Source organism: Lathyrus oleraceus, chromosome 5 (assembly GCF_024323335.1).
Source record: "Lathyrus oleraceus cultivar Zhongwan6 chromosome 5, CAAS_Psat_ZW6_1.0, whole genome shotgun sequence".
In the NCBI taxonomy this organism is placed as follows: Eukaryota; Viridiplantae; Streptophyta; class Magnoliopsida; order Fabales; family Fabaceae; genus Lathyrus; species Lathyrus oleraceus.
Genome location: NC_066583.1, coordinates 490,308,784 through 490,331,050, shown reverse-complemented (window position 1 = coordinate 490,331,050; position 22,267 = coordinate 490,308,784). Strand labels below are relative to the sequence as shown.

The 22,267-nt window shown below is 35.2% G+C and overlaps 1 protein-coding gene and 1 long non-coding RNA gene across 3 annotated transcripts; both read left to right on the top strand.

Moving 5' to 3' along the window:
- Positions 1–9,654: 9,654 nt before the first annotated feature.
- On the top strand, positions 9,655–11,372 carry LOC127085661 (uncharacterized). Of its 2 annotated transcripts, none has more exons than XR_007789244.1 (2): positions 9,655–10,221; positions 10,629–11,372. It is a non-coding gene; the product is annotated as an uncharacterized LOC127085661 (long non-coding RNA). The 2 variants fall into 2 exon arrangements; XR_007789245.1 differs by having other exon boundaries at positions 10,618–11,372.
- Positions 11,373–21,404: 10,032 nt separating this feature from the next.
- On the top strand, positions 21,405–21,943 carry LOC127081496 (uncharacterized mitochondrial protein AtMg00810-like). Its single transcript, XM_051021749.1, has 2 exons — positions 21,405–21,531; positions 21,651–21,943. Exons 1-2 carry the CDS (start codon positions 21,405–21,407, stop codon positions 21,941–21,943), a joined length of 420 nt encoding a protein of 139 aa, XP_050877706.1.
- The last annotated feature ends 324 nt before the right edge of the window (positions 21,944–22,267 follow it).

The following is a 22,267-nucleotide window of genomic DNA, read 5'->3' as shown; positions in this document are numbered from 1 at the left end:
TTAGGGATAAACATAAAAAATGTGCACCCGGCAAGTCGAAAACCTGAAAAGGCGGCTTGGGCAAAAAAGGGGTATCCTGGTGGATTGAAAACCTGAAAAGGCGGTCCAGGCAAAAATTAGGGATTAAAGCGTATGACTATGTCCCGTTCTCAGACAGCTTCATCCAAGTTCAAAGGACTGAACAAGCTAATCACTTCTATCCGACAGCAGGAGATGAGAGGCTTGAAGACATAATGGCAGTAGTGGAATTAAAGTCAATAGGACGTTTTCGGCATAGCTTTCTCTTTGTTTTCTTGACAATTTCCTCTTACTAGGATTTTTGTCTCCTTGTACACAAATTGCCTGTTTATAGGCCCTCTTTCGAAATCAATATAATTTTAGTTTCAAAAAAATGCTCTTGTTTTACTTTCTCTGTTTTGTTTGCATAAACGTCCATTGATTTAATTCGAATTAATATATGCATTTGGATATGATCGATGTGTACCAAAAATGCGTGCATAAAATAGAAATAGCGATTACTACTAGGCTTCAGGATCGAGGAGAAGGTCTAATCATGCTTTCCAATGAATCCGTTGCTAATTCTATTCCCCAGCAAAGCCAGTTATTCCCCAAAAGCAATTGGCATTACTAGACAAATTGGTCATCTCTTCCACCCCCAGCCGGGCTTCTGTTGAACATTTCTACCATCAGACAGAAATCAAGCATCCCCGGCTAAGAAAGGATCACCGACACCAGTATCTCCAACCAGAAGATTGAGATTTATTTTCCCCAGTAGAGTCCTCTGGAAGAACTTTTCAGATGCATAATTCATTCATTACATCATTTCACAGCATACGCATGCATACATCGTTCGCAGTTATTTTCGAAAGCATAAAACGTCTCATGCATCATGACATGGCATGAAGCTAACTTTATTTTTCAGGTTAATTATTCCCCTGATACGGTCAAAATGAAGATCCATTCAGACGGACATCTTTATCGATTACATTCAAGATTCAAATACATTCATTCTGATAAGCACTCTGATATCCTCCTAATGGTGGCATCTTTAAGCCCACCCCAGATATTCATTGCAAATACAGCATCTACAAATACGATCAGATACAGTCTAACGTACGGTTCATTCTGATTCAGCCCAACATATAACTCCTTCCACTCAGATACGATCTAACGGACGATCCATTCTGATCTTCAACTACTCCAACACGGTCTAATGTACGACCCAGTTGGACCTTCATTTCTCAGGTACTGCCTAGCATACGGTCCATCCTGATTCATCTCAACATATGACTCCTTCAACTCAGATGCGATCTAACGTACGATCCATTCCGACCTTCAACAACTCCAATACGGTCCAGCATACGACCCATTTGGACCTTCAAGGCCTCGGGTGCTACCTAGCGTACGGTACCTTCTGAAGTGTAGTCTGGCGTATGACTACCCCTTTATTATCAGATGCAGCCTAACGGACGGCTCGTTCTGCTACTCAGAGACGGTCTAGCTTACGACCCGCTTGGAGGTTCATCCCCTAAAATGCTACCTAGCGTACGGTACATTCTGAAGTGTAGTCTAGCGTATGACTACCCCCTTCATCATCAGGTACGGCCTAACGGACGGCTCAGTCTACAACTCAGATACGATCTAGCATACGATCCATTCTGATCCTTCACCCCCAGTAACGATACAGCCTAACGGACGGCTCGTTCCGCAACTCAGATACGATCTAGCGTACGATCTAGCGTACGATCCATTCTGATCCTTTATCCCCAGCAGTGTATGACTCATTCGGATTCTTATCTCATTTTGATTCGGCACAACATATTACTCCTCCAACAATACGGTCTAGCGTACGACCCATTCGGATCTTCATTCCTCAGATACTACCTAGCGTACGGTACATCCCGAGGTGTAGTCTAGCGTACGACTACTTTTCGTCAGATACAGCCTAACAGGCGGCCCATTCTGCAACTCAGATACGATCTAGCGTATGATCCATTCTGATCTGTTATCCCCAGCGGCGTATGACCCATTCTAAATCCCCAGTGAAGTCGACGGCTTAATGAATGACTCACTATACGGTCTGGCGTATGACCCAGTGACACCCATGACTTCAGATATCTTCTAACGTACGACGCACTCTGAAGCTCTCATCATCAAACTTCCTAGATGGCATCTTTAAGCCCATCTCCATCCAGACTAACTAATTGACAAGTGCAAATTTTTGGGGCGTTCTAAGTGTTCAATAATCTTCCACCTCCAGACCACGAATGGCGTACATACCATTCTGACTCTCTCGGTTCAAGAATATTGAACAGGGGCAGCTGTCATACCCCAAAATTTGCCCATTAATATTTTAAGACATTTTTTAGGGCACTCCGACTCATTTTTATGACACTGATCTTAAAGGAACAAAGGCCCAGCTCACGAATGGCCCAATCCAGAAAATGGCCCAAACTGGCCTGCTCGCTAGGCGAGCAAATCCTTCGCCTAGCGAACGTTCGCTACACGCTCGCCTAGCGAAGCTGGCAGATAACAGAAAATTCTGGGCTTCACTCTGAGCCCATTAGGTCACAAAAAAGAGCATTATAAATACCAGCACTTCAGTAATGAAAAGGAGAACGAAAAAGGACGAAAGGAGAACCCTAGCAAGCAAACCCTCGCGCTCACAGACGGAAAACCCTGGAGGCCAACCCTGAGAATTCCGAGAAACTCTGAAGGAAAAGCCGGCGGCAGCAAGGTCACTTCCGCTCAATTCGATCCGGTCGGCCAATTCAAGGTTACAATTCGATTACAAACAGGTTGGCATTGCTATTACTACCTTATGTTCTTAATTTGCATATGGCATTATGATTAAATTTATGAAAATATCTTAAGTTTGTCATGTGAATTGTAGTGTGCACTTGAATACCTTAAATGATTAACCATATAATTGCTGTAATGAAAGCCATAAGGCATAAAATTGGTTGAAATTGTACTGATATCAAAACCAGAATCCGCAGTCGCTCGCTAGCACGTCGCTAAGCGAGCATGAAGCGAGTATTCGCTAAGCCTTCGCTAGGCGAGGCAGGCGCGAACCTGACAGTAGCCGACTTTTCTATTCTGATTTGTCATTCATGTTTTATCATAGCCAGGCATTGTTTATCTGATCATATTACTGTTGTGATTTCTTTTGCGGTGTAATCCTCGATTGCACCCTGATTTGGTATTCTAACCCGTTTGCTGAATGTTGCAAAGGTTCACACACCCCAGGAAAAGATTGTTGTTTAGGTCTTCCACTTTATTTGTGGGATACCCTTGTGAAGAGCTGCCCTAAATTGCTTAATTAATTTTAATGTATTAATTTTAATGTATTATTTTTAATGTATTGATTTTAATGTGGAGATTCACCCTAATTACCTAATTAACTTTAAAACATGGCCTCTAAATATGTGATCTTGGACCTCTCTTTTGCCCTACGGGCATTACGGTATAACGGTCATGTCCCGCGAATGTAGGGATACACTTAGCAACGGCCCTTCGGTTAAATCATCATAAAATAAATCATGGTCCCTCGGATGTTGCCTTCGAATATATGATTTCGTCCCTCGATGACCCTTCGGTGTAGCCTACGGTTAAATGACGATCGTCCCTTCGAATGCTAAGGTATCCTTACAACTGTTGCCTTCAATGACCTATCGATGACCCTACGATGACCCTTTTACATCCAAAGGGTAAAATTACTTACTTCTCAATAGTAAGGACAGTTTTACCCTCATAAGGATAGGAAACGTTCATAACGACCTTAGGAAGGTATAACTCTCAATTGCTGGATCATAACCTAAAACATTTCCCACCCCTCACACTTTGCAAATCCTAGAAAATCACCACTTGGTATACATTCATACTAGAATCATTACCAAGTTACATTTTTCTAAACCGTTTTCAAAATCAAACGAGATAAATACTTTGTATACATTCATACGAGAATCATTACAAAGTTAAACTCTCTTTTCGAAACATTTTTTAAACAATTCACGAACACTTTTCAGACAAAAATATAAGTGATCCAGCAATTAAGAGCCCATGGATAACCGTGGATACAAAGGATGCTAATACCTTCCCTTTGTATAATGTACCTCCCGAACCCAAAATCTATTGAGGTCTTTCCTGTTCTTTTCCACCTTTCCTTATTGGATAAAAGAAAAGTCGGTGGCGACTCTTGCTATCCGCGACATTGCGATAAAAAGCAAAACACCCCAAGTCAGTTCACCGTATGACACTTATTCATAACCTAAAATACTTTTCACACCTCACACCTTTCAAAACATCCTTTTTAGAAAATCACCACTTGGCATACATCCGTACTAGGATCATTGCCGAGTTATATTTTTCTAAACAACTTTCAAAACTAAACGAGATAACCACTTTGTATACATTCATATAAGAATCATTACAAAGTTAAATTCTCCTTTTCAAAATATTTCCTATACATTTCTCAAACACCTTTTTCAAACAAGAAAAACATAAATGATTAAGCAATTAAGAGCCCATGGATAACCATGGATACAAAGGGTGCTAACACCTTCCCTTTGTATAATGTACCTCCCGAATCCAAAATCTAAATTAAGGTATTTCCTGTTCTTTTCCACCTTTCCTTATGGGATAAAAGAAAAGTCGGTGGCGACTCTTGCTAACCGCGACATTGCGATTAAAAACACATTAAAGTCAGTTCACCGTATGACAGTAGCTGAAGCTCTTGACATTCCGGCTGCCTCAAACATACCATCCATTGAACAACCATATTCTATAGAGCCTAAACCACTTCCCAAGAATTCATATTATCATCAAAGCCTTAACTTAAGCAGAAACATAAGAAGGGAATTGGATGGACATTGGCTGACACTCATGATATTAGCCATTCCATATGTATGCATAGGATCTCACTTAAAGATGAAATAAAAGTAGTGAGGAAGCCCCGTAATCCTTTGATTCTTGATATTGTGAAAAAGGAGATCACTTTCACGCGCTCATTCAACACTTTTACTTATCAAAGATTCTTTTTTGATCCTAGAATACAAGGCGAATGCACTAATCAAAATTTCAAGGTCAATGGACACTATCCAAAGCTACTACATGAGAACCCGACTTTGGAAGAAGAGACTGTAGAAGAACTCTCTTTGGGAAAGAATGCTTATGCAATCACTTATCCGCCTTGACTCCTCGGGTGTGTTCTTTCCTTTCTCTCACTCTTATTTTATATTTATGCTCTTTCATTAAGGACAATGTATGTTTTAAGTGTGGGTAAGGGAACCATTTATTTGTTTTGTTTTCTTTGTTTTTTCTCTGTTTTGGTTTTGGTTTGCTTTCTTAAAAAAATTGTATGTTTTTTCCTTTAGTTTTTGAGTTACAATTATGAGTATTTTTCTTAGTTCTCTTGACTAAAGTCTTGTGGGGTGATGTGAAAAATTCGATGTGCATTTTTAGTATGATAGGAATGACTAAACTCTAAATTGTATATCATTTGTTGTAGATCAATTAACCTTTGTGAGATTTTGAGCCTTATATGGATAACATACAAAAATCCATCTCTTTCTTTCTTGTGTGGTTCACTCATGTCTGTTAGTCTCTAGAATTTGAATTGACTCTTGTTGATGCTGTTGTTTACTTGTGCGCACTGATATGATAAATGCAGTTTTGTTTTTTGTTTTTTGTTTTTTAGTAAGTTATCCAAAAAAACAACCCTGAAATAATATCATCCTTTGTTTGAAACCCCCTTGAGCCTATTATCTTTTTTTTTGTTTAAAACTCATTACAAACCGAGAAGTGAAAAACAATGTTATATCACCCTATTCAAAGGGTTGAAAGAGTCTTGTTTGGAGTTGTGTGGGGTTGAATAATTATGTTTGCAATATTTCATAAGTTGGTAGAAAAAGAAAAGAAAAATAGAAAAATAAAATAGAAATGAAAAAAAATGAATGAAAAAAATAGAAGCATGTATACATGTTAATACACACTCCTTATGAAAAAGAAAAAAAAGAAGAAGAAAAAAGAGAAAGGAGAAAAAAATATGAATGAAAACAGTTAATATAGAGCTGTTGAAGTGAATGAAATATTTTGTAAATTCAACTCCAGCAGTTTCTTTCAAGTCTCTTTTGTCTCTTTGAATTTTAGCCTAGTACCCCTTAGAATTTATCTCACCCTTACCTTTGCCACGTTACAACCAAATAAAAGTCCTTTTGATCTTTGTATGCATGTATTTCAATTGTGGAAGTTAGAGTCTTTTCAAGTTTATGGTAATACTAACTTTCATGTTGTGATTTGAGTGTAAATAGTTAACCTAAACACTTGAGAGTTGAGTGAAATTTATCCTGTGAGGATCTTATTACTTTTGGATGTACTATTTGGTAATTTGTTTTTCTATCTTCTTTGAATGTCACAAGAAGTTTTTCACTAACACTATATCCTTGAAGCTTAGACTTAGAATTCTGCTTGTACCTTGCATCTTGATCAACTTTGGAATTGCATGTTTTGTTTGTTCTTGTTTTTTTCTTTCTGTTTTGAGTTTTGAATTTATAATTTTGCTCGGAGTGCAAAAGTTCAAGTGTGGGGGAATTTGATTAGTGCATTTTGATGCACCTTTTTCTACTATTGTACTTAGGTAACTCTATAGTTTATTATATTATTTTTACTATTTTTGTGTATTTTTATATTTAAGTTTATTTTTGGTTTTATTTTATTTTTGTACTTTATTTTCAGCATAAATAGTTATTTTATACCTTGTTACTATGCAGATCATAACTTGAGCTACAAGGATCGAATTGATGCGTTCTAATATGCATTGGAAAGCTGAGAGGATAAGCTAAAAGTTTCATGTTGAAGTCAAAAGCTGATTCTAAGTGAAGGAGGGTCGAATAATTTATTGAAGTTCTAGACTTAATTAAAATAGTTAGTTTGTGCCAGTTTTTGTAATTTTCGGGTCGGATCCTATAAGGGTCCGAATTTACCTTTTATTATATTAGGTCTTTCACTACTATAGAAATCTTAATTCTGAATTTTGATGATACAATATTACTTAGAAGATTTCATGGAGAGCTAATTCCCAAAGAGTTGGTCTGTTATATTCGAATTCCACTTTGAGGTTTTTATTAATTTCAGTTTAATTTTAATTTCTTTTCAATTCTTCCTATAAACTCGTTTTCTTAATTCGATTACTTTCGTTTGCTTAATTAGATTGTTTCTTATAGGATAGAGTTGATTAAATTTGATTTTTTGTATGATCCTTAACTATAATCATGTTAGCGTAGCTTTTTCGTTATCGTGTTTGATTAAGTCGCGTTTGCTTAATTCGTGTCTCCTTAAATCTGTTTTCTTAATTCGGAAATTAGGAATTTGTGCTTCTCAATGAATATTGTAATCGAATGGGCAATATGTTGGGAAAAGAGAAATTGCATAGTAATGAATGCTTGAAGGAAAACGTTAGGATAGGATAATAAAGCGACGTTTAAGAATGGATATTAAGGTCAGTGTTTATTGGTTGAAAGAATTTATGAGGAATCATTCCAAGCAAATGCCACGTGTATTTAATCATGTTTTGATTGCAGATTAATTGATTACAATTGTAACCTTATTTAGTGTTAAATGTTAAATTAGTGAAGGGCATGATAGATAGTTCAATTCTATCCATTTGTAGTGTATTGATAGTAGATGAGGTTATTGCCAAGATGTTTGAAAACATAACCTTTAGGAAAGGGAATTGAACCAAATTTAACAAGTGATCTTCTATTAGCCTGGAAATTCTCAATTTCATAAAGTGTTGTAGGCTTTGTGATCTCTTCTTCCGTGAGGATGAGATCTACAATTTTTTTTAAGATAATGGTTGATAAGTAGTAAAATGTTATATGAAAAACATGTTAAAAGCATACTGAATAACAATTTTATTCAAAAGAAATCGGAACCCCAACATCTTGTCTCCTCTAAAGTAGAAATATATTCCCAATCATCTTCAAAAAAATTCTATAAAAAATATGCATCTCTGAAGGATGGATGCTAAAAACCGTTAATGCATTTGAAGTTGTCGTAAGTTTGAGGTCCTTTTACGACAGTGTGCATCATTTGAAGATGATAAAGACCAAGCTAGGAATGTGTTCTTAAGTAATCATGCATCTCTAAGTTATACTCATATGGCAGACAACAAGTCTGGTGGTTAAGAAATTGAAAGTATTATGTTCAATTTGGTCCACTTATTTTGACATCCATATACATGTTCATGTTTTGTTATGTCATTCATTTTTGTTTCTTCATGATGATATATCCATGTCATTCATATTCATGTTAACTTTATACATCTTTGATTGATGTTATTGTATATTTGTTCATGTTCACATGTTATACATATGTGTTTACATACCATGATTGATATTGTTATGATCATGCTTCCATATATTTATTGATGTCATGCTTGAACATCTTCTTAATTTGATTATCTTTGTGGATGTCATGTTTGAACATCTTCTTCATCCTTGTTTGTCATTGTTGATGTCATGCTTGAACATCTTCTTTACCATTTGTTTATCTTTGTTGATGTCATGCTTGAACATCTTCTTTATCATGTGCTTATATTTGTTGATGTCATGTATGAACATCTTCTTCATTTGCTTATCTTTGTGGATGTAATATTTGAACATCTTCTTCCTCCTTGTTTGTCCTTGTTGATGTCATGCTTGAACATCTTATTTACCATTTGTTTATCTTTGTTGATGTCATGCTTGAGCATCTTCTTTATCATGTGCTTATATTTGTTGATGTCATGCTTGAACATCTTCTTCATCTTGCTTATCTTTTGTTTATCTTTTTGCCTAAATCCAAGGGAAAGGCCTCTTTATTGACTTAATGTCATAGGTAGTTTAGCAATCCCTAGTTTCCCTTTGACCTTGTTAGAGTCATTCTCACTTTCAACTTAAATTTAAGTAAGAGTTTGTAACTCTTGTAAGTATGTTTGTTATGAACACTTACTTCCCCCTTTGGAACCTTGATCACTACCAAGTGTTCTTTCACCCTTAGTTAGGTGAACTACGGTTGCTCTGATTCCATCCTTATAAGGATACGTAGGCACATGACCGCGAAGTTTTGGCGAGCAAACTTAATAAAACCTTTAGGTCCTTCCCAACAAAACATTTCCAAATAATAGCAAACAAATAATAACATAACACAAATACTTTCAAAAGGTTCCTATAGGATACTAGAGATAATGAGGATGCTAATACCTTCCCTTAGCATAACCAACCCCCGAACTTTAGATATCTTCGCATTGTGTTTACATTGCACAATTAGGGTTTTATTCGATCTTTTCCCCTTCCCCTTAATAAATTAAAGTTCGGTGGTGAACATTTAATGTTTTGTGATTTAAGTTAATACAATAGTTTGATATCCGATTCTCACCACGACAACAAGTAATCAAAGATCTATCATGTGATCATGGCAAATGAAATTAGGCATACAAAGTATTCATCATCTAAATTGAAATGAGATTTTCAATTTATTCAATATGATCACAAACCAAATGAATCGATTCAATGGATAATTAAAGTGAATATTAATTATAAGGACTAAAGTCTACCTAAATATGAATTAGGGAACACACTAATCAAATGAGAAATTACTAATTCAAATCACAACTTCATCTAATGAACATGATCATGACAATCATAATGTGATATACATATCGGAATGGAAATTAATCTAAAATCTAAGCATGGTAAAAATCTATAATTAACCAAATTATTTGAAACATGAATAAAGTCAAAATAAAATAAAATGGATTAGGATCTAACTGAAGAAATGGGAATAACTAATGGTTTGGATTGCACCCAGGTTCACCATAAGGCCACGATGCCAAACCCTTGATCTCAGTAGTGTGCCAAGAAAGCTCCTTCAACATTCCTCACGTTGTCATCTCAAAATCTTAGGTTTGAACGTGATTTACAGAGGAAATCTCCCAAGAATTCAAATTCGTAGCTCGAATCGATTTCGTGCTAATCAACACATGAGCGGCACAACCAATATGAATCTGAGCTTCACACTCCGATCCGACGAGCCAAGAACAATCTCTGAATCGCGTTCAATTCCTCATCAAATCAAACTCCAAACCGAAACGGCGTTCTTCTTGTGCGTGAGAAGAGGAAGAAGCGACTTACCCGATCTGACGCAAACCCCGGGTGACTCCACTTGGACTTTCCTCTTTGTGTATGCTTCTGTTTGAATTTATTGGAAAAATCTCCTTCTCCTGTTTCTGTTTTTGATCTTCTGTTGAAGATTTCTTCTTATTCAATTTCGTTTTTGTTTCCCTGTTGCGTGCCCCTGCAGAATCGTTGTGAAACTTTTGCTATGGGTTCTTGGTTGTGAGTGTTGTGATTGAGGGTTGTTAAAAGTTAGTTGTTCTGTTAGGTTAGTTAGTAGGTTGATTAGTTGAATGTGTTGTTAGTAATGTCAGTTGTGAACTGTTGTTGAAATTCTAACAGTCTGTTTCTGTTAATGTTAATGTTGAGCTGTTATGACTTGGATGAAACCATGCAATACTTTGTGAGTGAAATTTAAATGTGATGCAATTTTTTTTGGTTATGCCTGAAATAGCTATTCTAGAATGACTGCAGATTTATGGCTATCCTGCAGCTTGGTCATATGGTGCAGAACAATTGCTTATGGTCCTGACTTAGGTGTGTGTGTAAGAGCTTGAATAAGTAAATGCCATTGTGTGCCCTGTGAAAATTGGAGATCGATTATATGAATCCGGAATTCATTTGCCATGGTTTCATGAATAACAACATTTGCAGATATTACGCAAATTTAAAATATGGATAAATCTGATACAGGATATGCATGTAACTCATTAGCTATTTGCTTGTCGATTATATTTTGCATGCACGATGTATGGGCTTGCTGATGTTGTTGTCCTTCCTAGTACTTTCGCACCATATCGCCTACATGGAAAGTTTCTTACTACCATAATCTCATGGCTGCATAAGGTTGTTAAAATGAGCATTGTCTGCGAACCAAATTACATTCCTCTTTCTGTTGAAGTTAAGGAGCAACTTTTATATGCAATTGAAGAGGTTGTGAAGTTGAATATTAGCCTTGTGAATGTAATTTTTGTTGTAATTTTGGAATATAAATGGTTTTGGATTAGCCATGGATTTTTTATTGGATTTGGACTTGGCTATTTTGTAATGTAAAGTTTATGTTGAATTTGATGTATGGTTGTAATTTGAAGTTGAAATGTAATAGTATATGTATGGTATTCGGGAAACCATGAATGAATCTAGAAATTGCATTGTAATGAAATGATTGTATTGGATTGGTTTAAATGAAAATGGAAATTGAATGGTTCATGCTTGGAATTGAAGGGTTTATTTGTACATGAAAATGGAAAGTATAATGGTTGTAATGTGATATAATTGTTGAATGTATGAATTTGGTTTTAAAAATGGAAAATGGCTTAAAAAATGCAAAATAGTTTATGTGTGTAATGAAATAATGGATTGATGGAAAAAAATTAATGAACAAAGGTTTGAAATTTGAAAAAAGTGTAGGTCCAAAGGTTGGTCCAAAAGGCGGTCCATTTGTTGGTCTGACCTAGCCTCTTAAGTATGAAAAAACACAGGAACATGTATTTTAATGATTAAACATGATGAAATGAATTGAAAATGGACTCAGGGGACACGGGGGTCAGGTGACTTTGATCAACTGTTTGATAAAAAAAAGTCAACAGTTGACCAAAAGTCAACTATAACAAAAATTGCCAAATATATATTTTTTATTTTCTCATCTCTAAAAATGTTTTTGAAAGTTAACTTATCAAATGAATTTTTAATTTTCTCGTTTCTAAAATAGTTTTGAAATGTTATTTTACCAAACAATTTTTTTATTTGTTCTCTTCTTAAAAACACACTTCTCTAAAATAAATTTATAAAACATAATTTAAAAAGTAAAAAGCAAAACTCTTTCAAACATGCCCTAAGTGTTTGGATGTGATCTTTTCTTATGTGATACTTCCTTCGTCGCAAATTATAAGACCATTTGCACTTTTTACGTGAATCAAGAAACATAATAATTGTTGTATGTGAAAGACAAATTATAATGACTTTACAATATTATTTTTCATTTATTGTAGACGAAAGAGAAGTTTAAAGAATTGAAAGAAGAAATAACAATAAATAATAGAGAGTATGTTGGTAAAAAACTCATTAATGTTATATTGAAATTGTAAAGTGATTTATAATTTGGGACAAATACTTTTAACAAATAACTTATAATTTGGGACCAAGGGAATTAGTGTTTATGTGGTACTACTTGTATGAGTGACTCTTTCCTCAAATTCCTTTTCAGATCTGAATACAAATTGTAAGATGTGTCGGCACATGTTATGGTTGAATGCATATGGGGTGGGAGGGATGAAACAAAGTCTTCATTGACTCTTCTACATCAATAACAAAACCCTTTTCCACTAGGAAAAGTTATCTATATTAGCAAACAAGTCTATAATAATATCTATTTGTATATCAAGTCTTGCGGCAAAGTAGTTAAAATCTAAATGATGGATACTTATTAATGGTTGACTTATAGCTTATATTTATTGGCTTCTTCTTTTTGGTTTCAAATACTCGATTTTTTTAAAAAAATAATCATGTTTTTCAATTTAATTACTAATATTACCAATTTTTCAAAATAAATACCAAAATAACCAACTTTTTTAACTGATGCGCCAGTTGAACTGGCGCATCCAATAAACCCTAAAAGGAGACGCCAACTCCATTGATGCATGCTCCCTATTCCATTGCATGTAGACGCCATGATAACTGGCGCATAAATGCGTCCTTTAGTAAATACGCCCATACATCTAATGCATGCATGTGCTTGTGTGTGTGATGCCTAGGGCTTTGATGCATGCATTTCATGGTTCATCTATAAATAACATTCGCATCTCCTGTATTTTGCACACTACTTCTTACCCTTAAACCCCATTTTCTTTCATTCTACTTTAATCACCTTCAATTTTGTTTTCTTTAATCATGTTTGAATACATTCACAAGAGAAATATGGATTTAATCTTTTCAGCAGTCGTACCGCCGATAAAGATTCGACTTTGGAATATAGATTCATTAGAACTTCTTAATCGGACGTTGGACCGTTGGTTAGAAGGAGAAATTGCAGATGGTGAAAGGATTAGAAGTATTCAATGGCTTGAGTCCATCTTAAACCAAAATGGAGAAGTGCATGAATGAATGTATATTAAGACTGACAGAGACGTTCGCAGGGTGGTGCATAATATGTTCAAAGTTGTTTTGATGGTTGTAATTGCTTAGTTATAGTAATGGTATTTTAATTGTTGTAGTTGTTTGTGTTGTTGTTTATGTGTTACTTGTTTGTTGATTGTGTTGTATTTGTTTGTGATGGTATTTCCTCACAAAGTTATCATATGAAATAAATTTTGTTTTTTATATATTAAAAAAGAGGTACATGTAAAATTATCTTATTGTACTTGTTCCAACACTAGGACAGTTAGTACGATCGTGACCTGACTGGCGACATGAACTACATAATCGAAGCATTTTATTCATCGTATCCATTTCAGTTTGAATACGGGTGTTATTTGGGCGACCCTTTTTCTTTCTTCGCATAACTTCATCGTTCCAGAGAATGTCCCCTTGATATTTTGGACAGTAATCCTCTTTTGCAACTATTGAAAAACTAATTTTCTAAATATTGGATATGCTTATGACTTTGTAAACATCAAATAGTAAGTAGGATGAGTCCCTTCGAACCTTTGAACATGCCGCAATGACATGGGAGCAGGGCGTACGAAAGGCTTGAAACTTTCCGCAGTCGCACCAACCTCTATCTAGTTCCACTATGTATTGTCCCATCGGCATGCCTTTATTGTGATCCATGGACTCAACAACATTATACCAACCTTTAGTACGGTCAAACACCGTGACTATGTATGTGTTTGCTTTGGCAGTTTTGTGTCTAATGAATTTCATTGAAGCATTATTGAACAACTATCCAGATTGCAACATTGAACTCCATTTGGAACGTCTGGTCTCAAACAACGCCCCTATCCTGAAATATGTTGTCTGCACTAAAGCGGTTATAGGTAGGTTTCAGATGCCTTTGAAGACAGAGTTCATTGATTCCACGAGATTTGTTGTCATGTGGCCCCAACGTTGACCTTTATCGTATTCCCTAGTCCACTTCTCCGATGGAATATTATCGATCCACCGTACTGCATCTGCGTTTGACAATCTGATGTCTTCGCGGTAGTGTTTGAAAGAAGGTTCTGATAATGCGTAACCTGCATTGACAACCTTCTTCCACAACATTTTATCTTTGATCTCCCGCATAAAATTCTAAGCGATATGTCTAGTGCAGAAGACATGCATCGACGGAGGATCCTGCCAGCCATTATCAATATTTTTGTATGCATTGACTATTGAAGGATGTCAGTCAGAGATCAAACATAAGTTAGGTTGAGGAGCAACAAAGTTTAAAACTTTACAATATAATTAATTAGACTTTATATTACAATTAACGGTAAATAATATTTTTCAATTGTTTTTGATCTAGGTGGTCAGTTAGAGGGATGAACTACAATAGGTGTCAGAAACACGCTATAGTAGTCTATCACAATCTATTGGATCACATTGGACCAGTCGATGTAATACTCCTACACAACTCTATTTTGATTTAAAAATAATTATCATATTATTTATCATCTAATCATGTTGTATTGTTGTACACTTTATCTGGAGGCCATATCTGGGTCTTGATCAACAGGTTATCCATGATGATGATGCAGTTTGGACAACAAAAACACCAATTATCTAGTTTACTACTGTGAAGATGCACTAGAGTGACCGGGTAAAACTGGAATTCGGCATGCAGCAACAAATTCTAGAACCTCTGACATGTTTGGGAGATTAACATCAAAAAAGAGTCGATGTCTAATGGGATTATTCCGACTGGAGAGACTTCGCAAAAGAGATGTGTTGTCATTGGAGGAATTGACGATAACACATCTTAAACGAACCAGACATACAGGGTGCTAGACCAAATCAACAGTATATGACCTTGTTTAGATCGGTTACAACGCAACAATTTGTGTCTGAGCCAAGGTATTTGATTGATCCACGCCAACTAGCTTCGTCATCATACGCCCAACAACAAGTCCTCGTCCAAGAACAATGTCAAACCACCCAAACCCAACGACCAACCTCACACTATCACCCTACCAGATACACCCAACCTCGCAACTCATTCATGCCACACACCCAACCTCAAAATCAAGAATCAAACCCTACCCACCAACAACCATACGCATCCACCACAACAATCTATAGCCCAGATGATTCATACAATTCAGGCCATCATAGCCCCCCACCAATGATCATCCAAACATCTCATCACCACAACACCCAACCATTGTTTAACTATAGTACACCTCAGGAACCATCGATTCGTTTCCAAAACGATTCAATGTCCCAATCCGGACAACTATACCGTCCATAATTGATCCAACCACATCGATTCAACTACGACAAAATGGGCACCAAATAAAATTACAGAAGCGTCGTTGGCGAGAACCCCCTAGCTATTGGGAACAAATGATGACACATCTATCAAATACCGTTGGATCTTCCATCGGACCTTCACACCAGCCACCATTGGATCATGTCAGCACTCAAAAAGACCCCAAACACCTCAGGAAAATCGTGGGAGACCTCGAAGACAGACTAACGCAACTGGATGTGAAACAGGGGATGTAGTTTCAAGATTAGCCTAAGAGGGGGGGGGGGGGTGAATTAAGCTTTATAAAAAAATTCGGTTATTTTATCGGTGGATGAATTTGTGTCGTCTAAGTGTCTAGGTTATGAAAGCTATAAAGCGGAAAATAAAACGACACCAAGAATTATCCTGGTTCCCTTTACAAACCGAAGGTACATCCAGTCCCCTTACACCTCGTAAGAGATTTTATTATAGTTTTAGATTGTACAGCCTATCACACCATAAACTGGTGAAGCCTACGTTCTAACAACTATACAACAATCAAGTGTGCAAGAACAATCCTCTTGCAACACCAACCCTTGTGTCCAACAATCCTGGATCACAAGTCAAACAAAAATAAATCTTCTTTGATGATTTGAATAAAGTGTAGTACTATCAATCTTCTCTTGATTGATCTTCTCCTTGGATAAATAATTCACTCAAAGGATAATATATAAGTGTTCAACAAGAAATGGAATGAGATGAAACAAGAATGTTAAAAAGTTTCTTCTCAAAAATTGGTTATGAACACTTTTATGAGAAATTGACAAATATGAAAGAGTGATTATCTTGAGTTTTTATGAAAGTTCTTGGAGGTATTTTTTCATTTAAAAAATCCAGAATTTATATTGATCAAAACACCTTTTCAAAGAGGTATAATTTTCTTCATAAAAATTAGTGAAAAGGTATAAGTATTTGAAAATATTTTTCATGAAAAGAGGCCAAGAAATGTTGAAACGAAACAGTGTTAACCGGTTAACCAAATGGGTTAACCGGTTAACGCATCTAACGTTAACTTCAGAATTTCAAATATAGGACCGTTAACCGGTTAACGTATCTGGTTAACCGGTTAACACTGTTGAAACACAGGAAAAATATTTTAAGTAAAATGTGTTTTTCATTTCAACATGTTAAAAAATGGTTAGGTTAAATATGGAAATGCAAAACATGATTGTTGAACACTTGTATACTAATTTAAGAGTGAATTAGATATACCTTAGAAGTGATTCAACAAATTTGCAAAAGTGTTGGCTTGATAATGAAGCTTGAACCAAATGTTGCTATGCATATGTGGCTTGATTAACTTGATGCTTTGAATTCTCTTGAAGCTCTTATCTTTTTGCATTGATACATGTTGTCTTCATCAAAATTCTTTGGATTGAAGCATGCTTCTACAGGGGACGTTTCAATCTGGCCGGTAAGTGAATTTCTTGCCAATTCTATAGAATGCAGTCCTTAGTTTTATCTTAATGTACTCTTTCTATCTTAATCATGTGCAATAATAACCATTTGTTAGTATATTATTGAATTTACCTTTTGAACCATCACTACAGTGAGCGAGTGTTGCTTTTAACATTGACATAGGTGCCTCATACCAAATGGTATGTTTGGTTTGTTAACAACTCAGTATGTTTGATATTTCCTTCTATATCTCATGTTAAGTTGTCTAAAATAGGAACATGAATTTTGAACAGGCATACAAAAGAAGTAAGTTATTATAAGAGGTAATGTTGCATACAAAAGAAGTTTGTGAGATTTCTGTTAGTAAGTATTTGTCACCTGTAAAAGATTTGTAGAGATTCTGATATTATTCTTTTAGTAATTGTTTGTCATAGTTCTTTTTGCGTATATTACTAAAAGATCCGTGCGACACACGGGTCCATTAATTTTAATTAATATATAATTTATTCATATTTATTTATAAATATAAATTGATAAATTTAATTATATAATACACATTAATTATATCAAAAAAATAATATATTAAAATTATCATAAATAATTGACCATTTTTAAATGGGTTATAAATCATTATTTTAAAGAAAATTTCAATTAAAAAAATGTTGAAATGTGAAAAAATGGAAAATACTAAAAACACAACTCTCATAAATCTTCATTTTAAATAAGAGAACTTAAAGTCAAACATATCTCTATATGAAACCAAGTCAACAACAAATATTGACAATTGAGAAAAAAATGATAAATTTTTTAACAGTAAACAACATGCATTAGATAAAATTGAGAAAGTTTAAGATAAATTGAGAAAAACCGTCGGTGGGCAATAACAATGGTAGGAATGACGACACCATTGGAAACAGGAACAACATTGTTTTTTGTGACAGTTATTCCAACATATGCGGTAATGATCAAGAGGGTTTCTCATACTCCCTCTAGGTCAATATCCCTAAAATGAATGGGCTCAAACCGTTCAGTTGGTATTGGATAGCAAGGGGAAACTTGATTTCTTAACGGGAGCAATAGCTGAATCAGCAACAGGAGACCCTCATTACAAACAATGGAAGTCGGAAAACTCCTTGATTATTACGTGGCTGGTAAACTCTATGGAAATTGGAATAGGTAAGTCTTACATATTTTTACCTTCCACAAAGGATGTGTGGGAAGCTGTTAAGGAAACATACTCTAATATTCAAAACTCCTCTCAAATTTTTGGTTTAAAATCAAAGTTATGGCATGTGAAACAATGTGACAAGAGTGTAACTGCTTATTACAATAAGCTGTTGACACTGTGGCAAGAGTTAGATCTTTGTTATGATGACAATTAGAGGTGTATAGAAGACAATATTTTGTTTCTCAAGAGGCAAGAAAATGATCGTGTATTCATGTTTCTCGTTGGGCTCAATAAAGACCTTGATGAGGTAAAAGGTAAGGAAAAGTACCATTGCCAACTCTTCGTGAAACTTTTGCAGAAATAAGAAGGGAAGAGGCACGATAAGGAATTATGTTGGGCAAGACACCACGAAACTCTGAATCTGATGGCTCAGCTCTGGCTACTAGGAATCTTGACGAGGGAAGAAGGTCAGACAAAGTTCCTTGGTGTGATCACTGCAAGTGCGAATGGCATACACATGAAACTTGTTGGAAGCTCAAAGGCAAACCTCTGAATTGGAAGAAGAAAAATGGTCGTGTATTTCAGGCTAGTAATTCTGATCAAGGGCAACAACCTCATTCGTCTCAGCTTCCACTCACTACGGAGCAACTAGACAGACTATACAAACTCCTTGAGTCTTCAACCCCTTCTTGCTCTATAGAAATAAAATATGATTCTGCATTTCTTAGTGTCAGTCCAAGCCATAATTGGATAGTAGATTCAGGTGCCTCCGATCACATGACAGGTGAATCTAATTTGTTCTCTTCATATAGTCCATGTGCAGGTAATCAAAAAATAAAAATCGTAGATGGATCTTTTTCGGCCATTGCAGGTAAAGGGTCAGTTGTGTTGTCTCCGATGTTAACTCTTTAAAATGTCTTTCATGTTCCAAATTTATCTTATAATTTAATGTCCGTCGGTAAATTAGCCCTCGGAGAAGATGATTGACAGTGCTAAGGAGAGTGGAAGACTTTACTACCTTGACATTGGATCTGCATCACAACTACGTTAAAAATAATAACTTCCTGCTTTGAGTCTTTTTCTGTTTTGAATAATAAAGATGACAACATTATGGTATGGCATTTAAGATTAGGTCATCCTAGCTTTTGTTACTTAAAACACTTGTTTCTTAAGATATTTCACAATAAGAATTTTTCGTCGTTTAAATGTGAAGCATGTCAGTTTGCAAAGCATCGTCGTTCCCAGTTTTCAATACAGCCTTATAAACCATCAAAACTTTTTTCTATTATTCACAGTGATGTTTGGGGCCCTAACCGTATAAGTACACCCTCTCTCAAAAAATGGTTTATTACATTTATAGATGACCATACAAGAGTATGTTAGGTGTACTTGTTAAAGGGGAAATCAGATGTTTGTTAGGTTGTAAATAATTTTTTTTCAATGGTGCAGAACCAATTTCAAACAAATATCCAAGTCTTTAGAAGTGATAATGACAAAGAATATTTTAACACTATCCTGGATGATTTTTTTCTAAAAAATGGGATTGTACATCAAAGTTCATGTCCTAATACTCCTCAATAAAATGGAGTGGCCGAAAGGAAAAATTGACATTTACTAGAGGTTGCTAGAGCTCTACTTTTTTCAAATAAAGTATCAAATTATTTGTGGGGCGAAGCTGTTTTAATAGCTACGTATTTAATTAACAGAATGCCCTCCAAAATTCTCAATTTCAAAATCATATTAATGCCTTCAAAGAATATTTTCATAGTACTCGTGTTTTAACTTATTTGACTTTAAAAATCTTTGGTTACACAGTTTTTGTTCATGAACATAAAAATGTTGGAAAACTTGAGCCACGTGCTATAAAATGTGTCTTTGTTGGATACTCCCCAACCCAAAAAGGATATAAATGTTTTGATCCAAAGAGTAAGAAAATGTTTGTCACTACGGATGTTATTCTTTGAAAATAAACCTTTTTTTGATGACACTCGTCTTCAAAGGGGGAGATAAACGAAGACTCGTTTCAAATTGAGGACATGGGTTTTTAAAATAACTTATCTTTTCCAGTATCACAAAATTATGAGATTTTTACACCTGCACCAACCGAAAATGGCCATGATTCTTTATCTGATCTACTCCTGTTATGAGTAAGGAACCTTGTGAATCCGAGCCTACATTTTCTCTTGTAGAAAACAATGAGTATCCTGAAAGCGATGATAATGATGATCTAATTGAAATGCCATAAAATAATTAGTCACTTCAATAATACAAATTTTAATTAGGAAACACGACTTGGAAAGGAAAAGGTTTTTGTGAAAAAGCACCATAAAGGAAAGGACTAGCCCATATCTCAACACTGCCAGTAATCTAGGAATCTGAACTAGGTAATGATCAACTTCTTAACAAAAGGAAATGTAAGTCTATGTCTATTTCTAAAATTCGTATTTTGTATCCTGATATAGATGATCATGTTGCCATTAGAAAACCTGTCAGATCTTGCACTAAACATCACATGTTCAATTTTATATCATATTCAAATTTGTCTTCATCTATGTCTGTCTTCACTTCAAAATTGTCTAGTGTAGAAATTCCAAAAAGTGTACAGGTTTCTCTAGAAATTCCAAAGTGGAGGAAAGTTGTACTTGAGGAGATGAAAGCTCTTGAAAAGAACAAAACTTGGAGTGTTACGTCACTACCAGATGGCAAGAAGGTTGTTGGATGCAAATGGGTGTTTATTGTGAAGTATAATTCAGATGGGTCAATTGAAAGGTACAAGTCTTGCTTGGTGGCTAAAGGCTTTACTCAGACCTATGGTATAGATTACTCAGAGACATTTGCTCATGTTATAAAATTGAACATTGTCAGAATTCTTTTGTCTCTTGTTGCTAACATGGATTGGCTTTTGCATCAGTTAGATGTTAAGAATGCATTTCTTAATGGCGATCTAGAAGAAGAAGTATATATGGACATTCCTCCTGGATTTGAAAACAAATTTGGATCAAATGTGTGCAAACTAAATAAGTCTTTGTATGGATTAAAGCAGTCATCTAGAGCTTGGTTTGAAAAATCCACTCAGCCCATGAAGAAACAAGGGTACATCTAAGGACAAGTTGATCACACCTTGTTCACAAAGTTCTCCCATGATGGGAAAGTTGTTGTCCTGATTGTTTATGTTGATGATATTGTCCTTATTGGAGACGATACAATTGAAATGGAAAGAGTAAAAGAAAAATTGGCAGTATAGTTTGAAATCAAGGACATGGGATTCATGAGATATTTTCTAGGTATGAAGGTTGCTAGGTCAAAGAATGGTATTGTGGTTTCACAACAGAAATACATTCTAGACTTGTTGAAAGAAACAGGAATGTGTGGATGTCGTCCTGCAGGTACCCATATGGATCCTAATGGGGAGAAGGTAATGCTTCTGTTGATACTAGGAGATATCAGAGATTGGTTGAGAAATTGATTTATTTGTCACACACCCGACCTGATATTACTTTCTCAGTTAGTGTAGTGAGTCAATTTATGCATTCTCCTTTCGAGAAACATCTTGAGGCAGTCTATAGGATACTGAGATATTTGAAGGGAAATACTGGAAAAGGATTATTTTTTAAGAAGACTAGTGAAAGAAATGTGTTTATCTTCATTGGTGCCGATTGGGCAGGTTCAGTGACAGATAGAAGATCAACCTCTAGATATTGTACCTATGTTTGGGGTAATCTTGTGACATGGAGGAGCAAGAAACAAGGAGTTGAAGAAAGGAGTAGTGCAGAGGCCGAGTTTAGAGTTATGTCTTAAGGTATTTGTGATTATGGATCCTTAGAGACCTAGAAGAACATAAGATGAAAATTGAGCTTCCGTTAAAATTGTACTCTAATAGTAAAGTTGCTATTAGCATAGCTCATAATCTAGTTCAACATGAAAGAACCAATTTGTCATACCCCAAAATTTGCCTGTTAATTTTTATGATAAATTGATTCATGCATGACATTCATTTCACATTTGCATTCATTCATTATCATACATTCTCATATAAATTATAAATTTTAATTTATTTATTATGTGATACAGATATAAAAAATAATAATAATTTTGGTTATCTGTATGATATAAATAAATTAT